Raw genomic sequence first — 19,391 nt, 5'->3', positions numbered from 1 at the left:
ACCAGAGTATTAACCAGGGAACTCAACAGTGAGAAGCAGCTGCCTCTTTTTTACGGATTTGCTAGTACTGGCTGCTCCAAAAGCTGAGGTGCCGCGTGTAGGCTCTGCAGCACCAGCCTTCCTGCAGGGCACTGAAGGAGTTGCAAAGGCATCACAGACTTTCTGCACTTGGGTGGACTGACGCTACATCTCAAGAGACCCCATTGCCTGACACCCAGAGATGACTGGATGTCAGCAGAATGGTAAGGCTATTGCCAAACATAGCAAAGGATCAGTTCTGAATGTGGCTATTACTTGACCCTTGGCTCTTTTTCTGGCAGTTGTAGCTATGACATGTTTTGGAGCATGAGTTCTTATTGCTCCGTCAAGTTATGAGCACTCTAAGGGGCCTAATTGGAGGCTACCTTGCTTACACAGTAATACATGAAGTACTGAAATAATTTCTTTTGAAAAAGTCATATGTTTGCTGATCTCAGTACTTCTGTGGGCCAAGTTATTAGAGTAGGTGGTTTTATCTTACGTATTTGAAGGCCTAGGAAAGGCAAGCTAAATGTACCTGCATGCAAAAAAAATAGGGTCTGGAGATATCCTTGTAGTTCAACACTTTGACTTAATTTTCATTTCACTACAGTACCTTCCTTAAAGGTGGGGAATTTCTGCTTCCTGTTCTTATGTGCTGTCATCTTTATTTATTTGTGGTTTTTGTTTGACTGTAGGCATCTTTCTCATTTTAGGGGTCAGAGGAATAATTTTTGTTGCAACCTTTTATGGCCTTAATGAAGACCGGTGATTCTTTTGCTGATCACTTTCTTATCCATATTAGTAGTTCAAGAAAGTTTTTTGTTCAGTAATTCTGACTTTTTACCAAGCAGGTCATAGTGGCAGTGTAGCTGTTGCTTCATTCTTGAAGGCAGGAGGTAACTATATGGGCAGATGTGCAGTGCTACAGAGAGTCTGGAGAGTTGGTTGTCTCTTATTGTATAAAATAGAGGATTTGTTCAGAATGCCAAAACTTTCCTTTCTGTCTGTGGATCTGTGCCCATTCTGCATTTCCATCTTCAGAATATTCCAGATTCTTCCTAATGCTTGTACTTGCGTAAACAACAAAAAGTGCCTTGAAGGAGTAAATCCTGTACAAGGCAGCCCCCAGGCTGCTCCCCTTCCCTGCCAGGCATTAGTCTGAGAAACTAAGTAGGGAAAGGAGTAAATGACATTGTTAGAAGTGTGAGGTCAAACATGTAAAGGACTTGGCTGAGGTACTTAAGCAAAGGCAACTAGTGCCACTTGAGACCCTCTGGAGTGTATGAGGCTTCTGCAGAAGACTAGCGGATTTAACCTGTAGGAGACACAGCTGATGGCAGGAAAAGATGCCTTGGTTATATCTCAAGTATTTGTGTTGAAGTAGTGGAGAGTCCAGAGACTTTGTATGTTAAAGGCGTGGTATGGAAAGTGGAGGGAGACTGTGAGGAAATTCTTTCTTTGAGACTGTAGCGAAAGCTTATAATGCAAAGTCTCATTTAATTTTAGCCAAACAAAAAGGCTTTGAGTTTGTATTGTTATGTTAACACTACTATAATGCTGTTGCTTGTGCCCAGAAGGACATAGTATTTCCTTGTTAGTCCGGTTCATTATCTTCAATGAACACGCTCAGAATCCTGTCCAGAGCTGATGATGGTGTTGCTTTGTCGTTTTACTTAACATCTGTTTCTGGAGGTGGCAACAGTTTTGTAAGAAATGACTGAAATTGCCAGTCAAATAGAAAGAGATTTTGTGAACTAAAGAAAAATTATAGGTTAATATTAATAGCACCGCATAGAAACTAAAGTTATAGCACCATTAGGAACAAACCTGTCCTGATGATTAATACATTATTACATACCAAGCTGAACAGAACAGTTCTTTTTTTGTTCATGATACTGAGCTGTATGCATCTGTAGAGCATAGTCTTACCACACCGCTTTGATGTTAACCCAATACAAAATAGCCAGATTGCGTGCTCCTAAATCATGAACACACAAATCTGTTTCTTTGAAGCCTTTGATACGGGGCTGAAAGGGAGATGAAACTGCATGTTGCTTCTGCTTCTTCAGGTTCCCTTTCATGGCTCAAGTGAGGACTTAAGTGCCAACAGTGCGGAAAGTGCAGGATCAAAATGGAAGGGGTGCTGGGCACAAGACTGGAAACTAGACACATAACTTTCAAATACTGGCCAAATGTTTCTGACTCATTGAAACTGATGCTCAGCTGTCTTTGTCAGAGTATTACTCTGTTCTCTCTCTCTCTTTTATTATATTTTTATTCTTCTAACCCACTGACTTACAGTTATTATTTTCCTAGTCATAACAGGATATATTAGCGTTGTGTTGCATTGTATTGCTACATCAATTTGAAAAGGTTTCTTAGAACAAACATACTCATCTTGCTTTACCATCTAATATAACAATTGTTGTAGAGGCCATAGTTATTATGTTGGAGATTCCCAAGCTTTTTTGTAGCCTGTATTCTCCTCACACCTTTCTTCTTACTGGTGACTGAGCAGGGAATTCCCTTCTGGTGGCAATGGCACAGTATCCCTTTGACAACAACAGCTACAGACTCCTCTGTCTCATGTGGAAAAATAAGGATGTACACCATGTTAAACTTTCTTGTGATGTGGTGTAACTAGAAGTAAGGACAAGATGCAGAAGTATGATCCTTGTACACCCTTAGCAAGTAGAGGATGCGCCAGATGTCTTGTATATAATTTTATCTGACATGCTGCACTGTCTTCAGTAGGTGATTATGCTGAATAGGTGTGCAAGCCTATATGCTACAGGACTGTTCTGTTTGTGGTTTTTTTTTTCAGGATCTAAGAACATGAGCCAGATTACAACAAATGGAGAAAATGAAGGAACTACTAAAATTATTGCACCTTCCCCAGTGAAAAGGTACGTAGACCAGCAGTTCCCTTCCATCTTTTAAGACATTGTGTATTGCGTTGGCTAGAGGAACACACCTCGTAATCTGGTCAGGATAGTCCCGTGAAGTCATATGTGTCTCTTCCCTGGGAGCTGTGGGCTGGCTGGCAGATTTATATCCCCACCCTTAATTTTAGGTGGAATTTGGGTGCCTGAATCAAAAAAGAGTGGTATGAAAAAACAATGAGTCAAAACCTCAGCACCTAACTTTTTTGCTTAGTTGCCTGAATATCTGTCTCTGCATGGCCAGTGACCCTGACAGGTTTTTTTGAGCTGGTTAACTCTGGTCTTATCTCTCCATTGAAGCTGTGGGCTTCACATGCTAGGTATCTAGACTGACGTCTGAAGAAGGGTCTAAAAGATTTACCGCAAGTATTTGGTGGATAGTGTATCCTATTGCCTAATATTTAGAACAGTTGCCTCAAGAAAGAAGATCTGAGTTTAATTGCTTTCTCAATTTGAGAGAAATTTAATCCAATATTCTAGGCCTTAGAAAAAAATTCTAATCATGGGTTAAAAGAAAGTATATGATTTTGCCATACGATCATGCTTAAGCTAGGCCATTGAGCAGAAAACAGTAAAAAGGTATGTAAATACTTGCAGGGAGGGCGCAAAGAGGACACAGCCAGGCTCTTTTTAGTGGTGCCTGGTGACAGAACCAGAGACAATGGGCACCCAGGGAAACACTGGAGGTTCCCTCTGAACATCAGGAAACACTCTTGCACTGTGAGGGTGACTGAGCACTGACTGGTTGCCCAGGGAGGCGGTGGAGCCTCCATCCTTGGAGGTAATTCAACAACCATCTGGGAACGGGCCTGGGCAACTGGCTCTGGTTGGGTCTGCTTGATCGGGTGGTTGGACCAGATGTCATCCAAAGGTTCCTGCTGATCCCAACTGTTCTGTTGTTCTGTGATTTGTTACGAGAGAGAAAAGAACAAGGCAGTAGCTACCCTTATTCCATAGTGCAGAGATGATTGTATTTGGAATGGGTAGGAGCCCTGCCCTAACAGCTTGTGCTCCAAATGCTATATATAAATTTTTAGCAATGAACTGTTAAAAAGAAAAGAATAGGCAGGTTATAGAGCAAGAATCAAAATAAGGAGCTCTCAACATGGAGCTTCAAGTTTTCTGAATTTAGGGTTTTTTTTGCCTTAACAGTTTAAAAGCAATTTGTAGGCAGATTCTCACTGAGTCACAGTTTCAAACGGTGTTAGTCACTCCCAGTAAAAAGGTGTTGGAAGTTGTTTTTCTTGCATGCTTCCTATTTAGAAATTGGTTTGTTTCTATGTGTCTGTCTGCATACGTGAAGCGCCTTTCAGGTCTGTCAGGCTTAGTAGACATCAGAGGCAGCACACATAATTTGTAAACTGTTTACAGTTTGGTGGTTTACTCCATCCTACGTAGTTCTCACATTAATTGTCAGTCATGCTTGCAAAGCATCATTCAGCAGCTCTTACAAGCTGAGGTTTTGTAGTTTAACATCTCATTCACTGTTGAGATACATAATTGGTCACTTCTTCACTTCTGTATAAGTGGTACAAATTCAAGGTAAATCATAAACCCCTCCAAATAACAGTAATCTTATGTGAAATTCAGACCCTAACCTTTTAAAATACTTTGAATGAACTCAGTCCTTTTTGCAACTGCATTCCTGGAGGTAATACTAGTATCTGAAGAGCTGCCATGCTCTAGCTCTCTAGCCATAACGTGTGTGTCTGCTCTGAATGAATAATGACCTAGGAATCTAGTGCAGTGAATTCACCTCCCAGGATCATTTCTTTCTCTCTCTTTTCTAAGATATGAGAACATTATTCAAATTTCTTTAAGCCCAGCTTCAATGTAAATATTGTTCAGTAGTTCATGCTGTGCAAGAACAATTGCTTTTTGCAATGCAAGACTGAAACATATTTACCTGAGTTACTTGCTTAGTCTGTAGTTAAGTACATATTTTGAAGCCTGGGCATAGATTCTATGCGCATATGAGTCAATAGTTAATGGGTGCAGTATTTAGAAAATTATTTACCTGATAAAGTGGAATTTATTTTCTTTTCCTGCTGACTTATTGTAGCTTTGCATTTGTTCACTATGTGAGAATTAAATGATTAACAGGCTGAGGTTAGAAGTGGATTAGTGAGTTAAGTAGCCACCATTCTTTCATAAAGCCGAGTCTTTCACCTCTTGCTCTGGGTAAAGTACTCTGGCTTATGTCCTCATCTCTGTAAGCATCTGTAAAGCTTTTTTCTTTGTTTTGTTGCTTAAGTTGCACTTTGGAAAGATATGCTGTATTAATGCTTGTGGTGGGCTGCTATCAGTAATACTTCTTGAAGAGCTTAGTGGAAATCAATGTGACTATCTAGTTCTGTATCAGGTGAACTGTTTGTTCAAGCAGAAAGGGAGCTCTAGAGATGATGATGCAGGATAAGCATGACTAGCCATTGGCAAGCAGATAGGTGCGTAAGTACCTAGGTGCGAGCCACCTTCCAGCACTTGCAGTAGGAGTGAGCAGGCTTTCCAGGAGCATTAATGGGTTGGAAGTTGTAAAACCTGACACTGTGAGAATGGTGGGAATAAAGGAAGAACTGGAGCATCCTGCTGTTTTTCCAGCTGGTTACAAACGCTGATATATATCTCTTAAGTCAGGTGACTGTCCTGATACTTTCAGCAGTTAGTGAAGACAGCTCTTTCATGTTGTGAGATCTACGCTCCTTGTCTAGCAAAAAGGAAACATACGGAGTTATTGGGGAAGGAATGAGAAGAATATGCTACTCTATGAACCTGTGGTCTGTCATGGTTTGAAGTTATAACCCCTGCCTTTATTGGTCCCATCTTAAAGAAGGTACTGTAGACCCTGTAAAATGGTACAGAAATATGGTGAGGATAATCAGAGTTATGTGTTGGCTCCTGTACTGGGAGAGATTGAATAGTCTTTGATTCTTTCACTTTGAAAAGAGACAGTTGTTAAAATTATATATAAAAAAATCATGAGTTGGAGTTTGTGATTAGGGAACCATCATTCATAAGGGTTTTTTTCTTTCTGTAAGCACAGTACTAGTGAGGAACACAGGATAGAAGTTTTGGAACAAGTGGAAGCTTTGAAATAAAATTAAATAATTGTTTGTGCCATAGTTAAATATTGGAGCATACTGCTTTCAGGCACTATTTATGCCAAAGATTCAAAAATGTTCAAGAGATGTTTAAGGAAATCCATGGAAGAAAGTTCTACGAAGAGCTACATAGAACAAAAAGCAGATAAAGCCTCTGGTTCAATAATCTGTTAACTGCATATTGTGGAAAACTGTGAAAGCATATTGCATATTTAACTTATTGTTAGACTTTTTGCCTAGGCATCTGCTCTTGTCTATTCTGAAACAAGATTGATCTTTTTTCTGACTCAGTGCCACCATAATTATGAGCTTCTAGAGCTGATTTTCAGGTCTTTTTTTTTTTTTTTTTCCCCCCTTCCAATCTCTCTTTCTAGGAGACGTTCTTCAACAGAGCAGCTGTTTGCCCTTTTTCACATAGCAGGCAAATAGCTATATGCTGGCATATATGTATGTCTTTAATTTTTAAGAGGTCAGCAGGAGAGAACATATGATCTGTACAGTATGGGTTTAAAATATATATATATATCTGTACTTTTATTTAGCTTTAAAAAGATGAAAAATGAAAACAGTCCAGAAACCCAAAGAAGTAAAACAAGCGCACCGTGGGAGGAAAATGGCCCCCAGAGGTAAGGCGAGGCATGACGTCTTAGGGGTTGTGCAATGGTAAATATCATGCCATGTCAATAGGTTGAAGGATATTAATATGATATCATAATGTATTAACAGGGTCACAATAAATCTGCGTTGCATATAAGAAGCTAGGTCCTGTCATTGATTCGTAATCAGTTTTAAAAAAATAAAGTAGGTGTAGGAGGAAGTGGTCAGTGTCTTTCCACAGAGATCTGTTCACAGATCCATGCTGTTTAGTATATTTATCAAAGAGCTGGAAAAGGAGTAATAAAGTTTGGTGATGGGGCAGAATCGTTTAGGACAGTGATAGTGAAAGCTGTCTGTGAAGAGTGGCAGAAAGACCCCTAAAGTATGAGTGAGGAGTCACTAGATGGTGGTTGATGTTGAGTCATTGAGTGTAAAGAGAGGCACATAGGAGGAAAAACATAACCCTAGATTTCTGAGTAAAACAAGCAGCTGTGGAGCTATGGAGAACTTCATGAAAACGTGAAAAACATAGCAGTCAGAAAAACAATTAGAAGTTGTTATGAAAGCAAGAGAATAGTGTTAATGCCATTACATACATTTGTAGATCATGTATTTGCTCCATGAATTGTGAGTGCTGTTCTGATATCCTCACCGTAGGAAAATAAAAAGGCTTTGAGAGGAACAGGAAGGGTAATCAAAGATATAAATGGCTGTGCAGGAAATCTGTACAGGGAGCAACAGTGTAAACCAGGCAGGACTCTTCCTTCAGTCTGGAGAAGAGAGAACTTCAGGGGATGTGGTCTAGAAAATCATGAGCAGTACAGAGAAAGTAGAAAGAGATCAGTATTGTATTTTTCCAGCACAATAACTTGGGATCTTCAGATGAAGCTACTGGAGGTGGTTTAAAAGTGTTGAGAAAGGTGGTGACTCACTGTGAGTAGGAGACCTGTGGTCCTCCTTTACAGGGAGTGCTGGAAGTTAGTGGAATCCTAGGAGATGCTGGGTGAGTCATGGAAGAGAAATCCCCAAGGGTTCTGAAGACAGAGGTATAGCAGCTGGCTCCATAGATCCCTTGGACTGGGAGTAGTTGGGGACTGAGAGAGCACTGGGGAGCTGTCACATGTATTCAACTTTTTGCTTCCTGTAAGTGGTTGCTTACAGCCACAGGTGGAAACAGGCCCCTGAACCAGATGGCACTTTCAGTGTAATCCAGTACAGTCCTGCGTTTACGTGATGATTCAGATATATACATTGTGTGTCTTCCGAGGCACCATGATGATCTACCCTGTGCTCCCTCTGTAAACGTCAAGAGTCTTCAGAGTAGGGACAAGGCAGTGTGCAAACATTCTCTGGCTGGGACAGATGTTTATTTGTGATTTTTAAAGAAGAAGTGTTGTCAGCTTGTCACATTATGGCTCCAGTGTTCAAATTGCTCTCAGGATAGCAGGAAATTCAATCCCCCAGTAGGCAAAGAATGGTAGCATTTAGTTTTTGCAAGTCCATCTACTATAAAGAACTACACAGTTTTAGACCCATAAGCAGACTGTATGCTGCACAGAGCCTTTCACTTAGAACTCTCATTCAGATAGACTGTGGCAACTTTTCAGCTGTGCAGAGCAGTGCTGTAATCAGTCTGCAGAAGCAGGTGAAAAAGAGTGTATCCAGTTTGAAGGCCCAGAGGGTTTTAGGAAAGCAGAAATACCTTAACTGGAATTTCATGAGAATATCATACTTACCGCATAGTTGTTGTGAAGAAGGCAGAGTAACGTTTGGTAAAGATGTGTGGTTGAGTTTGGCATCCTTATTCCAAAACATTGTGGAACATCAGTAGACTACTTTAGAGTGATACATGCTCCATTGCAGGCTCTCTTATACTGTTGGAAGAGGTCTTTACAATCCTATAGGAAGGTGTCACAGGATAATCCATACGGCCATTTGATAGTCTACATCTAATTTGGTAACAACCCAACTCAACCCGCTGGGTCCCACCCAGGCTGAAGTACCTAACCTGAAGCTTGAAACACCTCCATACCATTGGCAGTGGGTTGCACAGAAGAACAGCAGAGAGCTACAGCTAAAATTGTTTCACAGTTCTAGTCACGAGCTCTGTGATGAAAACATGTTGTGGCAGGAACACAGTTTTCATACTTATCTCCATGGACAACATAAAGAATAGAGGTGCATCTGAATGCCTACTTCTGGGTTGGATAATTCATACTAAAGCATAGGAATTGTATTATGCTAAAAGAACATGTGTATACTTGGTTCTACATTTTGTAAGCTTAGAGCTGTTGGCTTGGCAATGCTGAGAGGTGTCCTACATTTTCAAGGTTCGTTGTGAAATATTTGTTGCTGAGAAGCAGTACCACCAGTATTTACATAAGCACATGCACACACGCACATATACATGTATAGGTGAATATGTATATAAGTGTGTGTGAGCCTTCTCTTTTTTGTAGGCTGCATCTCAGTTAGCTGGCCTAACTGTCCTGCAAGTTCTAAAGCTACCTGTTTGCTCTTCCTTTTTAACCCTAGTGGGCTGTATAATTCTCCGAGTGATCGCAATAAATCACCAAAGTTTCCTTACGCTCGTCGACGGAACCCATCAGGTGGCAGCGAGAACGAGTCTGGGCAGCCAGTTCGGAGGAGGTAAGAGCCCCAGGGTTAATTACTGTTAGCTTCTCACACTAGAAAGCTTGAGGTCCTGCATGCTCTGTGTTCAGTAAAGGCTCTGGAAAGCACAGCTGGGTCCTGGTAAAAGGGGTTCTCTAGCGGCTGGTTGTTAGTTTGAAAAAAGACCTGGGTAAGAATACCAGATCTGCTTTTGGAAAGGAAGCTTTGGTCAGCCATTTTGCTTGTGTGCTGTTCTGGGTACTGTGAAAGTGATGTTAAAAATATGAGAAGTTGCATTATTGGCATGTGCAAGATTCTTTCAGTTGCTGTAGCTATTTTTTGCTGGAGAATGAGAGGATTGATGGATGTTGCTTGCTTGACAATGAGATTCTAATACAGAGCAGTATTTTAAGTACATCGCTTTGCTTTAAGTGGCACAAAGATTAAACAAGTGAGCCATAAAGCTGTCTTCAACAGTCCCATGTGTGAATTACTTTACATTTCAAAGGATGCCAGCAAAAATACAAGTATGAGATACTTAATGTGTTTTTAATGGGTAGAAGCTGAATTGAGTGACTTAGAGAAGTAAAATGAAATGGATGGAGATACTGTGCTGTGTGTCCTGGAGTATGTCCAAAATGCAAATTACAGGGACAGTTCTGAAGTGATACAGTTTTGAGAGGGTCCCAGTTACCTGGGATGGTTTGTCCTGCTGAGAAGCTGTTTTCATCACTGTGCTCTGTTGTGAAGTATAGGCAAGCATAGCTCCTGTGCCATACTCATCACAGCCTTTGGAGGACTGCCTTATGACCCAGCACCTGGCAGCTACATCTCCTTATGACATCTTAAGTGATTACTTGTTTGGATTTCAAAGCCATGCTTTGCAAAGGGGTTTCTGATGATGCAGCTATACCTATGAGGAGATCTACTTTGACATGGAGCTTTTGTATTTGTCAGGCTTCTGAGTTGCTCCAGACCTTTTACCTGCCATTAGCTGTCTAGAACAGCAGTGAAGAAACTTACCCATGATGTATGCTTAGTGACCTCATGCCTGATTTAGTCATTGCAGCTCTCTCTTAAATCAGTAGAGTTATGTTGATTTACCCTGTTGGACAGAGCCCTTGTAAGTGTTAATAGCAATGTGATTCCTGAAATGTTTTTTCTGATTCCAGCTTAGCTGTCAGAAGGGCTTCTTGGACTTTGTAAAAACAAAGGAATAGGGATGTGCAGTGCTGAACTGTCTTGTACCCATAAAAGAGCAGTGTTTGTGCACTATGCAGTAGGACATTTTTTGAGATGCAAAGTGTTTATCACCTGGGACTTGTATTTGTCTGATCTACTCGGTAGACAAGTGGTTGTGCCAATAGAAAGTTTTCCCTTGGAACACCACACCAACAAAATGTTTTTAAAAGTCTTATCTCATATGTGAGACCATGAAGACTGACAATAGTAGGTAGATTCTAACCTAATTATGTCTTCCTGAACCTTGGTTTTATTCATGCACTTTCCCTTTTCAGCTGTGTAATAACAATAGCCATATTGTTTGTGCACTCTTTACTGGAATTAAGAGGAAAACATCAGACTTTGCTATGCTGGAAACAGTAGGGAAGTCTAAAGGCCAGCATACTATGCTTAATGTCACAAGTCAGGAGTTTGCAATGAAAGCTTGAATGGGATCATGCCTTCACAACTTATTGTCGAGGTGTCCTGAAAAATTTTAAACAAGCACGTTTGCCTTAAATCATGCTGGAAAAAAAACAAACTTCGTAAAGTTTTTTTTTAAAAAAAAGATGGGGTTTTTGTGTATTTTTGTTAAGTGACCTCAAAGTATTTCATTAAAACTTCCTTAATGTCACAGGAAAAATCAAAACAGTGGCGAAGATTCAGATTTAAAGCAAAGGAGAAGGTAAATATATAATCTATAGCAGCCATGAATTGATAGTGAAAGTACTGATCATATTTTAGTTCCTGCATCCCCTCCCTTCCTTCTTTCTCCCCCATCTTCTTAAATGTTTAAAAGGCTTGTTGTGTTCTGCCCATTTAATTTTCTCTTTCCTGTCTTAGTTTTGCTGAAACACTCTGTAGCATGCCCTCATCACAGTATAGATTCCTACAAGCTGCCTTGCACATTGTTCCTACACCATGCTGGAAGCAGTTTGTGGAAGTTTACTAAAGGCTTGTCTGCAATTTGAAAGTCAATTCCAGAAGTTTTAGCTTTTGGATTTTGCATCTGCAGATTTTGTTTTGAGTTCTCAAGCCTCCCACTTTTAATTAATCTGTTTTTAAAAGCAAGTCTGCTGTCATTTGAGATGAATTGCCCTGCAAAAAGTAGGTGCAAGGCATATGCAACTTCTTATGGTCTTCTTACTGTCTTGCACATTTTTTGCTTATTTTTTCTCTTAAGCTGCTTCTTTCTTTCCTGTGCAGTCTTGACTATTTGTCATATTTCCAAATAAAATGCTGGTGTGAATTCAGATGTGCCCTTTAGCAACTCCAGCTTTTGAGAGATTTTTACATCTGGAGTTCTCTAGTGCCATGTCTGCCTACCATGACTCTCTGCTGTGCCTGTCCTCACTCCTGTGCTCCTGCCCTGACTGCTGGAAAAAGGAGACATTGCAGTGCATCTCAGCTGCAGAGTCTCTTGAGGCTTGCAAGGGAGAGGTGGCACACCCAGGATCTGATTCACTGCTGCAGCACAGGAAAGGAGCTCTGGCAGAGACACAAACGTCTCGGGGACAATCACAGGAAGTCAGGGAAAGTGCTCACATATATTGCACTTATTATAAGATAACAGATTATTTTTTTGAAGGATATTACCGTTACAAGCTGCCAGTGATAGTCCTGTAGTAGATGTCCAGCACATAAAACTGAGAGGATTTAGATTTAGTTAGGCATCTCAGGTGGAAAATCCCAGTACTCAGAGGGGACCCCCTTCCCAAAGGCTGTGCCTGCTGTATTACATTACAAATGTACAGGTTTGTTATTGTAAATTGGAATAGACCTTTTCCACTTCCTCACAATTTGGCTACTCTCACTTTAATCTGAAAAGGACTGCACCAAAATATGAGCCTTTTCTGTCAACTGTTTGTGTCACCCCACCCTTCAAGCCCCCTCCTGTATTGTATTTGTTCTCTGTCTTGCCAAACTGACTATGCCTTCTTTCTTGCTCCTTGTGTCAGACCATATAGATATACCACCTGCAAAATACCAAATACATTGCATGACCAAGAAAACATGAGAAAAAAGGATGAAAGGCACTTTGTAATTGTCAGAGATTACATGATCTCATATATTCTTGCATCTGACTTAGGAAATGACTGTTGTTTCCATTTTTGGTATTTTATTCAGTTCAGTAAAAGCTGATATTTAATATTCAGTTGAAGATAGTATTCTGACAGCCAGCATGAGCAGCTGCCACTCAGCTGAGAGCTCAGCAACCCTTCTGTCTCCCCACAAGTGCTTTCCTGACAGGGAACACAAGGTAATTTGATGTGCCGTATCCAAAAGGTGGATCAGATTTCCATTCCTGAAAAGCTAGAGAAAGGCTTATCTTACATTTTAGCAAATAGGAAGTTTTATCTTGCACTTCTGCCACGGTGTGGTTTTTGCTGCCTTGGTACCATAAGTACCTTATGGTACCAAGGCATAGGTACCTTATGGGTAAATTGCTTAAATCAGAGTAAGACAATACTTAAGTGCTGAGAAATGTAGAACAGCGTCGCTCCGATAACCTGGAAGTGTTGAAGAACAATGTTGCTTGGATGACATAGTAATGTTGAGATTCAAGATTAGTGGAATATTTATTAAAGAGCTGGTAAGATGTAGCAGCGGGAAGGTATGCTTTTGGGCATGTAAGGGCTGCTACAGTTATAGGGCATTTATGGCTCTGAACTCTCTCAACGTGCTCGAGACAGTATTTTGGACACCATCTTTTAATCTCCCTTCTTCCTGCAGGGTTACATATTTCTGTAGCAGCACACATCTTTCTTATCCTTACTTTCAGCTTCCCACAGAAATGTGTATTTTTTCCCGGGAGACTGGCTATACTGAGCCTCTCTGGCTTTAAATCATGAGCCATTAAATCTGGGAATGGGGAGAGGTTTCTGCTTCTCCTGTGGGGAAATTTCATTTTTCCAAGCCTATTCCCTTTAGACAAGCTGGGTTGAACTGATTTTCCTAGGCATTAGCTGTCCTATTATTCTAAAATGATTCTGTTTGAGTAGGAGCTATTTGAGTTAATGATTGCCTAGTTTAGGAGAGGCAGGAGACCACACTCCATAGACTGAGGCATGTAGTGACACAGCAGTTTGATAAAACCAACCATAATTAACTGGTATTAGGAGCAAATTCATGAGACACTCAACTGTGTTAGAGGGACATCTATAACAGTGTCCTGGTTTCAGAGACGGGGGTAGAGTGAGTGATGTGTCCCTGACCAGACAGGACACTCAGGATGGGTCCATGCTCAGCTATACACTGTTACCTATGAAATCTCTCACATCTTCTCTCATCTTTGGGCTCTTCTTCCTGAACTGTTAGAACATGCAGTGAGCATGTGCTTGTCAGTAGCCTCCAACCTTGTAATGAAATGCTTCCCTTTACCTGTTACCTATGCCTAATGAACTGCCTTTACTCCTTGGCTTGTTTGAGGTGTGGTTTAACAAATCTGTTGTCTTACAAAAGTGGCTTACCAAAGAGCAAAAGAAAAGCCAGGAGGCAAAAGGAGGTACGTGTCCCTGCCAGCAGCATCAGGAGTTATCACCTGATGTCTCCTATGTCATGCCCAGAGACCTCAGAAGAAAATTTCTGTTTTCCATTGCAGCAAAGCCATCACCAATTCTAATTCCTGATATCCTAAATCCTTCTAAGCCAGCTCATAGAATCATAGAATCATGGGATCGTTTAGGTTTGGAAAAGACCTTTAAGATCATGGAATCTAGCTGTTAACATAGTACTGTGAAGTCCACGACCAAACCATGACCCTAAGCACCACATCTATGCATCTTTTAAATACCTCTAGGGATGGTGACACAGCCACTTCCCTGGGCGGCCTGTTCCAATGCTTGACAACCCTTTCAGTGAAGAGATTTTTCCTAATACCCAATCTAAACCTCCCCTGGCACCACTTGAGGCTGCTTCCTCTTGTCCTATTGCTTGTTACTTGGGAGAAGAGACCAACCCCCACCATGCTGGTATTGGTCAACTTTCCCCATTAATGAGCTGGGCTGACAGAGTTACAGAGAAACAGGTCTGTCTTTGGAGGCAGTCAGAGACCATCATCACCCTAAACCAGGGGTCCTCACACTGTTTAACCAGGGGCCGGCGCGGATGCAGTGGCAGGCAGCCATCTGCGGCTGCTTGGTTTCCCCCCCCAACCCCCGGCGGGGGGGGCAGGGGGTCTGTAAATACCGGGGGCCGGATTGAGGACCCTGGGGGGGCGTATCCAGCCCACGGGCTGTAGTTTGAGGACCCCTGCCCTAAAGAATGGTCCAAACCGGGTTTTTATGAGAGTGCCATTTTTTAGGACCTAGCTCAGCAGTACAGTAATAGAGTCCTGGCTTCTAGGACCAAAGCCCTGATCTGTCTGCTCCAAAATGATCAATGGCAATCAAGGATTTAAGGGTCTCAGACAGTAGTGGCCAAGCACTTCCTTTGACAGAGAGGAATTTGCCTGTAGGTAGGCATTTTCTTCTTGAAGTTCCGCATCAGCCTGTTCCATCAGTCTTTTCCAGTAATAAATAATCAAAGCCATAAATGTCACTTCATCATGCTTTGCAGTCAGAGGTAACACAGAAGTAACCGCTTTATTTCTTTTTCCCCGCATGACACACTACCTTTGTAGCTTTGCATCGGGTCATCCCAGAGCTGTGCTGATACACACACCTGCCGATGTGTGCACTTTGCTCTTTCTGTGTTTATAAAGATCAGCATAATCATCGTGTTAGTGGTGTTTCTTCCATACTGCCTGACACTTGAAAAATGATATGAACTTACTGGAAGTCAGATGGAAGTTGAGGTGAACAGAAAAAGGACGGATCTGATGAGCATTTTGTTTTGCCTGCAAAACTGGAATTACTGTGTTGTTTCTGTTGCATGTCTCACAATATACAATGAGAAAAGAGCATGCAGTTTAAAGATAAAGTATTTCACAGCTCAGAGAAACATTTCACGGTGGTGTATACACAAAGAATGCTGCGAGATAAAATAAAATAAAACAAACAAAAATGCAGTGCAAAGATTCAGAAGGAAAATAGCACTCGCCTGACACTGCACGCTGGGTGCACCACTTTCAAAGCAGTTATTCCCAATCAATTAATGAGAAAAAGATAATATGACTTTCAGGTGTAGTAGACAAGCCCTCTAGAGTCTTTTAATTCTGATTTTCCTAGTAATGTCTTTGCAGTACTGTTCATTCCTTGTTTAGAACTTCAGTACCTTTGATGTTAGATAAATTAATCTTGAGATGTTGCTTTTCTCCTTTCCAGATCACGGTCTCGCTGTAACACCAGCAGTGGCAGTGAATCAGAAAATTCCAACAGAGAGCATCGGAAGAAGAGAAACAGGTGATCTTTATGTATTTTAGGTATAAAGGCATGAAACACAAACAAATGGAGATGGACTTTTCTGAGCTAGAGCTAATAAGAGGAAATCTAACAAATTTTATATGTTTACCGTCTTCCCGAGGCAGCTTAAGATCCTTTTATGAATGTGAAAAGATATCATTGCCAAAATATATACACACATCATAGGTGCATGCAATGAATGCATACCCTCCTGTTGCTTGGAAAGAACTCATTAATGAACTGCAAACTCAAATACGGGGCATATCTACAAAAGACTTAAAATATTAAAATAAATAAATATGGATAATGTGATAATAAAGTGGATAATGATGATAACAAGATAGTCACAGTATATACTTCAGTACCTCAAAAATTTCAAGTGCAGAATTTTAGCAGAAAATAAGATTTTAAGGAGTATAGTAAAAATATGTTAATGGATCTGAAACTCACTGTTGTTTTTAAATGCATGAATGTCACTGCATAAATGTTTTTATTTTCCAAAATGTAAAAGAGTGTGGGGCTAAACCCAAAATGTGTACAGCATCAGCTTTTAATAGGACAACAGTAGTTAATACCACATTATGCTAGTAAGTTTTAGGTTTTATATTCTGTTTTTCTTGTTGCTGATATGAAAAAGTTAGCATAACAACTGATTTATCGTAGTAAAAACTTTCCTTTAAAACTGTGATTTTTATATTGCATTTGAGATAACAGCATTTGAAAGTTATTTATGAAAATATATTTTTAAAAATCACATAGAATTTCTTCATCTTGTATAAACAGAGCATGTGAAAAACATCACTGGACAAAAGAGGAATTGTTTAAGGCAAGTTTTCTAAGAAGCTGTCTGTACAAGCTGCCATGGTTTCTTGTTGTCTCACATGCAGTACTATGATAAATGATTTTCAGATATTTGGAAGCTCTTAGAAATAATTATATGCTAGATAGTGCTGCAGAAGTATGCAGTATAATAATATTTTAAGCATGTCTTGCAGCGGTTACAAAGATGCTAAAAAATCATTGTGACATTCAAATAGGCTGGTATAAAGCAAATCTGAGCCATCAGATTTCTTTGGAGTTCACTTACGTTGCAGTACAGTCTTGTGTGATGCTCGGCTAACAGTAACCTAGTGTGCGGGGAAGATTTGTTTTCCAGGTGAGCTCTGAAGTTTAAATGAAACGCTGAGTATAGTTTCAGTGATCAGTAGGTAAATGGTATTTTGTATCCCTTTCTCTTAGAACACTCTTGCCAGGTTTTTTCTCCTGTGAGATTTCTTGTTCAGGGAGATCCACAAGCAAGTGAAGGAAATTAGAAACTGACCACAAGAATGTTTTTAAGAGCTTCTTGCAATATAAAGATTGAATTGTAAGGATTAAGTTCTGCTTATAATTTTCTGAAGAATAAAAGGGCCTTTACCAATCCTTCCCTGTGTCATGGAAAAGTGCTTAAAATTAAAAAGAACTAAAATCAGTTTCTGTGCATTGTTTTTATGTTTTTCACATTTTCTGAAATGTAAGATACATCAGAAAGTTATAGCATTTGCAGCATCTCTTACTATTAGGTGGTCACTTGAAATCAGACCAGATTAAAAGTCCTTACATGTTGAAGTAAACAAGCACTAAATGAGCTGGATGTCTGAGACCTGTTCCTTGTCATCAGGTGCAGGGAAACCACCAGTCATAATGAATTTCTGCATTTTGTTAGCAGCCACATCAGGAATATGATAAGCTGAAAGGGCACAGGCACTGAATAGTTTTACTGTTAGCAGAGGTGAGCCAGGCCTAACAGGGTTAAATGGGAGAATATAATGAGGCTTGCAACTGCTGTTACTAAAGTTTTACCTATTGCATAGATTAATACTGATTTGTTTCCCAGTACGGTAATCAGGCCCCACAAGCAGACAAAAGGTTATACTGTTTTATTGGAATAAAATGACTGAATTCTTATATTACCCAAAAGGATCTGCTTCTGATCTTAGAAGAGTAGAATATATTGTTCACATGAGAAGACATCACTCTAAACTATTTATCAGATGAAAACAAATTATCAGAGAAAAACAGAAATGCAGGTGAAAACTTTTGAAACAATGCTGGAAAAAGGTTAGGGAGAAACTCTACTTGATCTTAATCAGTTGTAGAGGTTTCACTCCATCACATGAGTATTTTATCCTAAGCAGATGTTCATATGAAATCAAGGAAGAAACTGTGATGAGCATATTTCAATCACAGAAGAAATGTAGTTGCTTTTTTTAATGCTGTGGTCAACGTTTATTGTGTGGATAAAAGTATAGTAAATGAGCAGACAATGTATACTAGAGCATTGTCTTCTACTTGACTACACTTAGAAGATCCATTTGATTAGAATCACAGAATGACTGAATGGTTGTGGTTGGCAGGGTCCTCTGGAGGTCATCTGGTCCAACTCCCTGTGCAAGCAGGGCCACCTAGAGCTGGGTGCCCAGGACCATTCCCAGATGGCTTTTGCATATCTCCAAGTATGGAGACTTCACCACCTGCCTGGGCAACCTGTGCTAGTGTTCGGTCACCCTCACAGTGCACAAGTGTTTCCTGACGTTCAAGAGGAACCTCCAGTGTTTCAGTGTGTGCCCACTGCCTCTGGCCCTGGCACTGGGCATCGCTGAAAAGAGCCTGGCTGCGTCCTCTTTGCACTGTCTTTTCAGGTATGTACATACATTGCTGAGATGCCCTGAGCCTTCTCTTCTCCAGGCTGAACAGTCTCAGCCCTCTTAGCCTTTCCTTATAGGAGAGATGCTCCAGTCCCGTCATTATCTTGGTGGCCCTTTGCTGGGCTTTTTCCAGTATGTCTTATACTGGGGAGCCCATAACTGTACACTCTCCAGATGTAGCCTCACCAGTGCTGAGTAAAGGGGAAGGATCACACTTCTCGATACTCCTAATGCATCCCAGGATACCATTCAGCTTCTTTGCTACAAGGGCAGGTTCATGGCTTATGTTCAACTTGGTGTCCACTGGGATCTCAGGTCCTTTTCTGCAAATCTACTTTCCAGTTGGGCAGCTCCCAGCATGTATTGGTGCCTGGTGTTGTTTCTCCCAGGTGCAGGACTTCACACCTCTCCTTACTGAACTGCACGAGGTTCCTGTTGGCTCATTTCTCCAGCCTGTCCAGGTCCCTCTGGATGGCAGCACAGCTGTCTGGTTTATCAGCCTCTCCTCCCAATTTGGTTTCATCTGAAAACTTGCGAGTATGTCCTGCCCCATAATCCAAATCATTAATGAAGATGTTAGGCAGGAATGGACCCAATATTGACCCCTGGGGTGCACCGCTTGTTACTAGCCTCCAACCAGATTTTGTGCCGTTGATCATTATCCTCTGGGCCTGGCTGTTCAGCCAGTTTTCAGTGCACTTCACTGTCTGCTCATCCAGCCCATACTTCAACAGCTTGTGATGAGACAACATCAAAAGCCTTCCTGAAGTCCAGGTAGACAATATCCACTGATTTCCCCTCATCTACCAAGCCAGTCATTCTGCTGTAGAAGTTTCTCAAGCTAGTGAAGCATGACTTCCCCTTCCCAAG

At 40.9% G+C, this 19,391-nt stretch overlaps 1 protein-coding gene across 3 annotated transcripts in view; it reads left to right on the top strand.

Annotated features, from left to right (window-relative positions):
• The window catches only part of EPB41L4A (erythrocyte membrane protein band 4.1 like 4A), a 134,062-nt gene that overhangs the window by 98,759 nt on the left and 15,912 nt on the right, over positions 1 to 19,391 (top strand). Inside the window, exons 13-17 of one of the 3 annotated variants that reach the window (XM_055698945.1) lie at positions 2,846 to 2,927; positions 6,604 to 6,687; positions 9,194 to 9,307; positions 11,130 to 11,177; positions 15,757 to 15,834. In XM_055698945.1, coding sequence (XP_055554920.1) covers positions 2,846 to 2,927; positions 6,604 to 6,687; positions 9,194 to 9,307; positions 11,130 to 11,177; positions 15,757 to 15,834 — 406 coding nt within the window. The remainder of the gene's footprint in view (positions 1 to 2,845; positions 2,928 to 6,603; positions 6,688 to 9,193; positions 9,308 to 11,129; positions 11,178 to 15,756; positions 15,835 to 19,391) is intronic. The other 2 variants (XM_055698947.1, XM_055698946.1) reach the window with 2 other exon arrangements.

This window comes from Falco cherrug, chromosome Z (assembly GCF_023634085.1).
Source record: "Falco cherrug isolate bFalChe1 chromosome Z, bFalChe1.pri, whole genome shotgun sequence".
Lineage (NCBI taxonomy): Eukaryota > Metazoa > Chordata > Aves > Falconiformes > Falconidae > Falco > Falco cherrug.
This window is presented reverse-complemented; position numbering and strand designations above follow the sequence as displayed.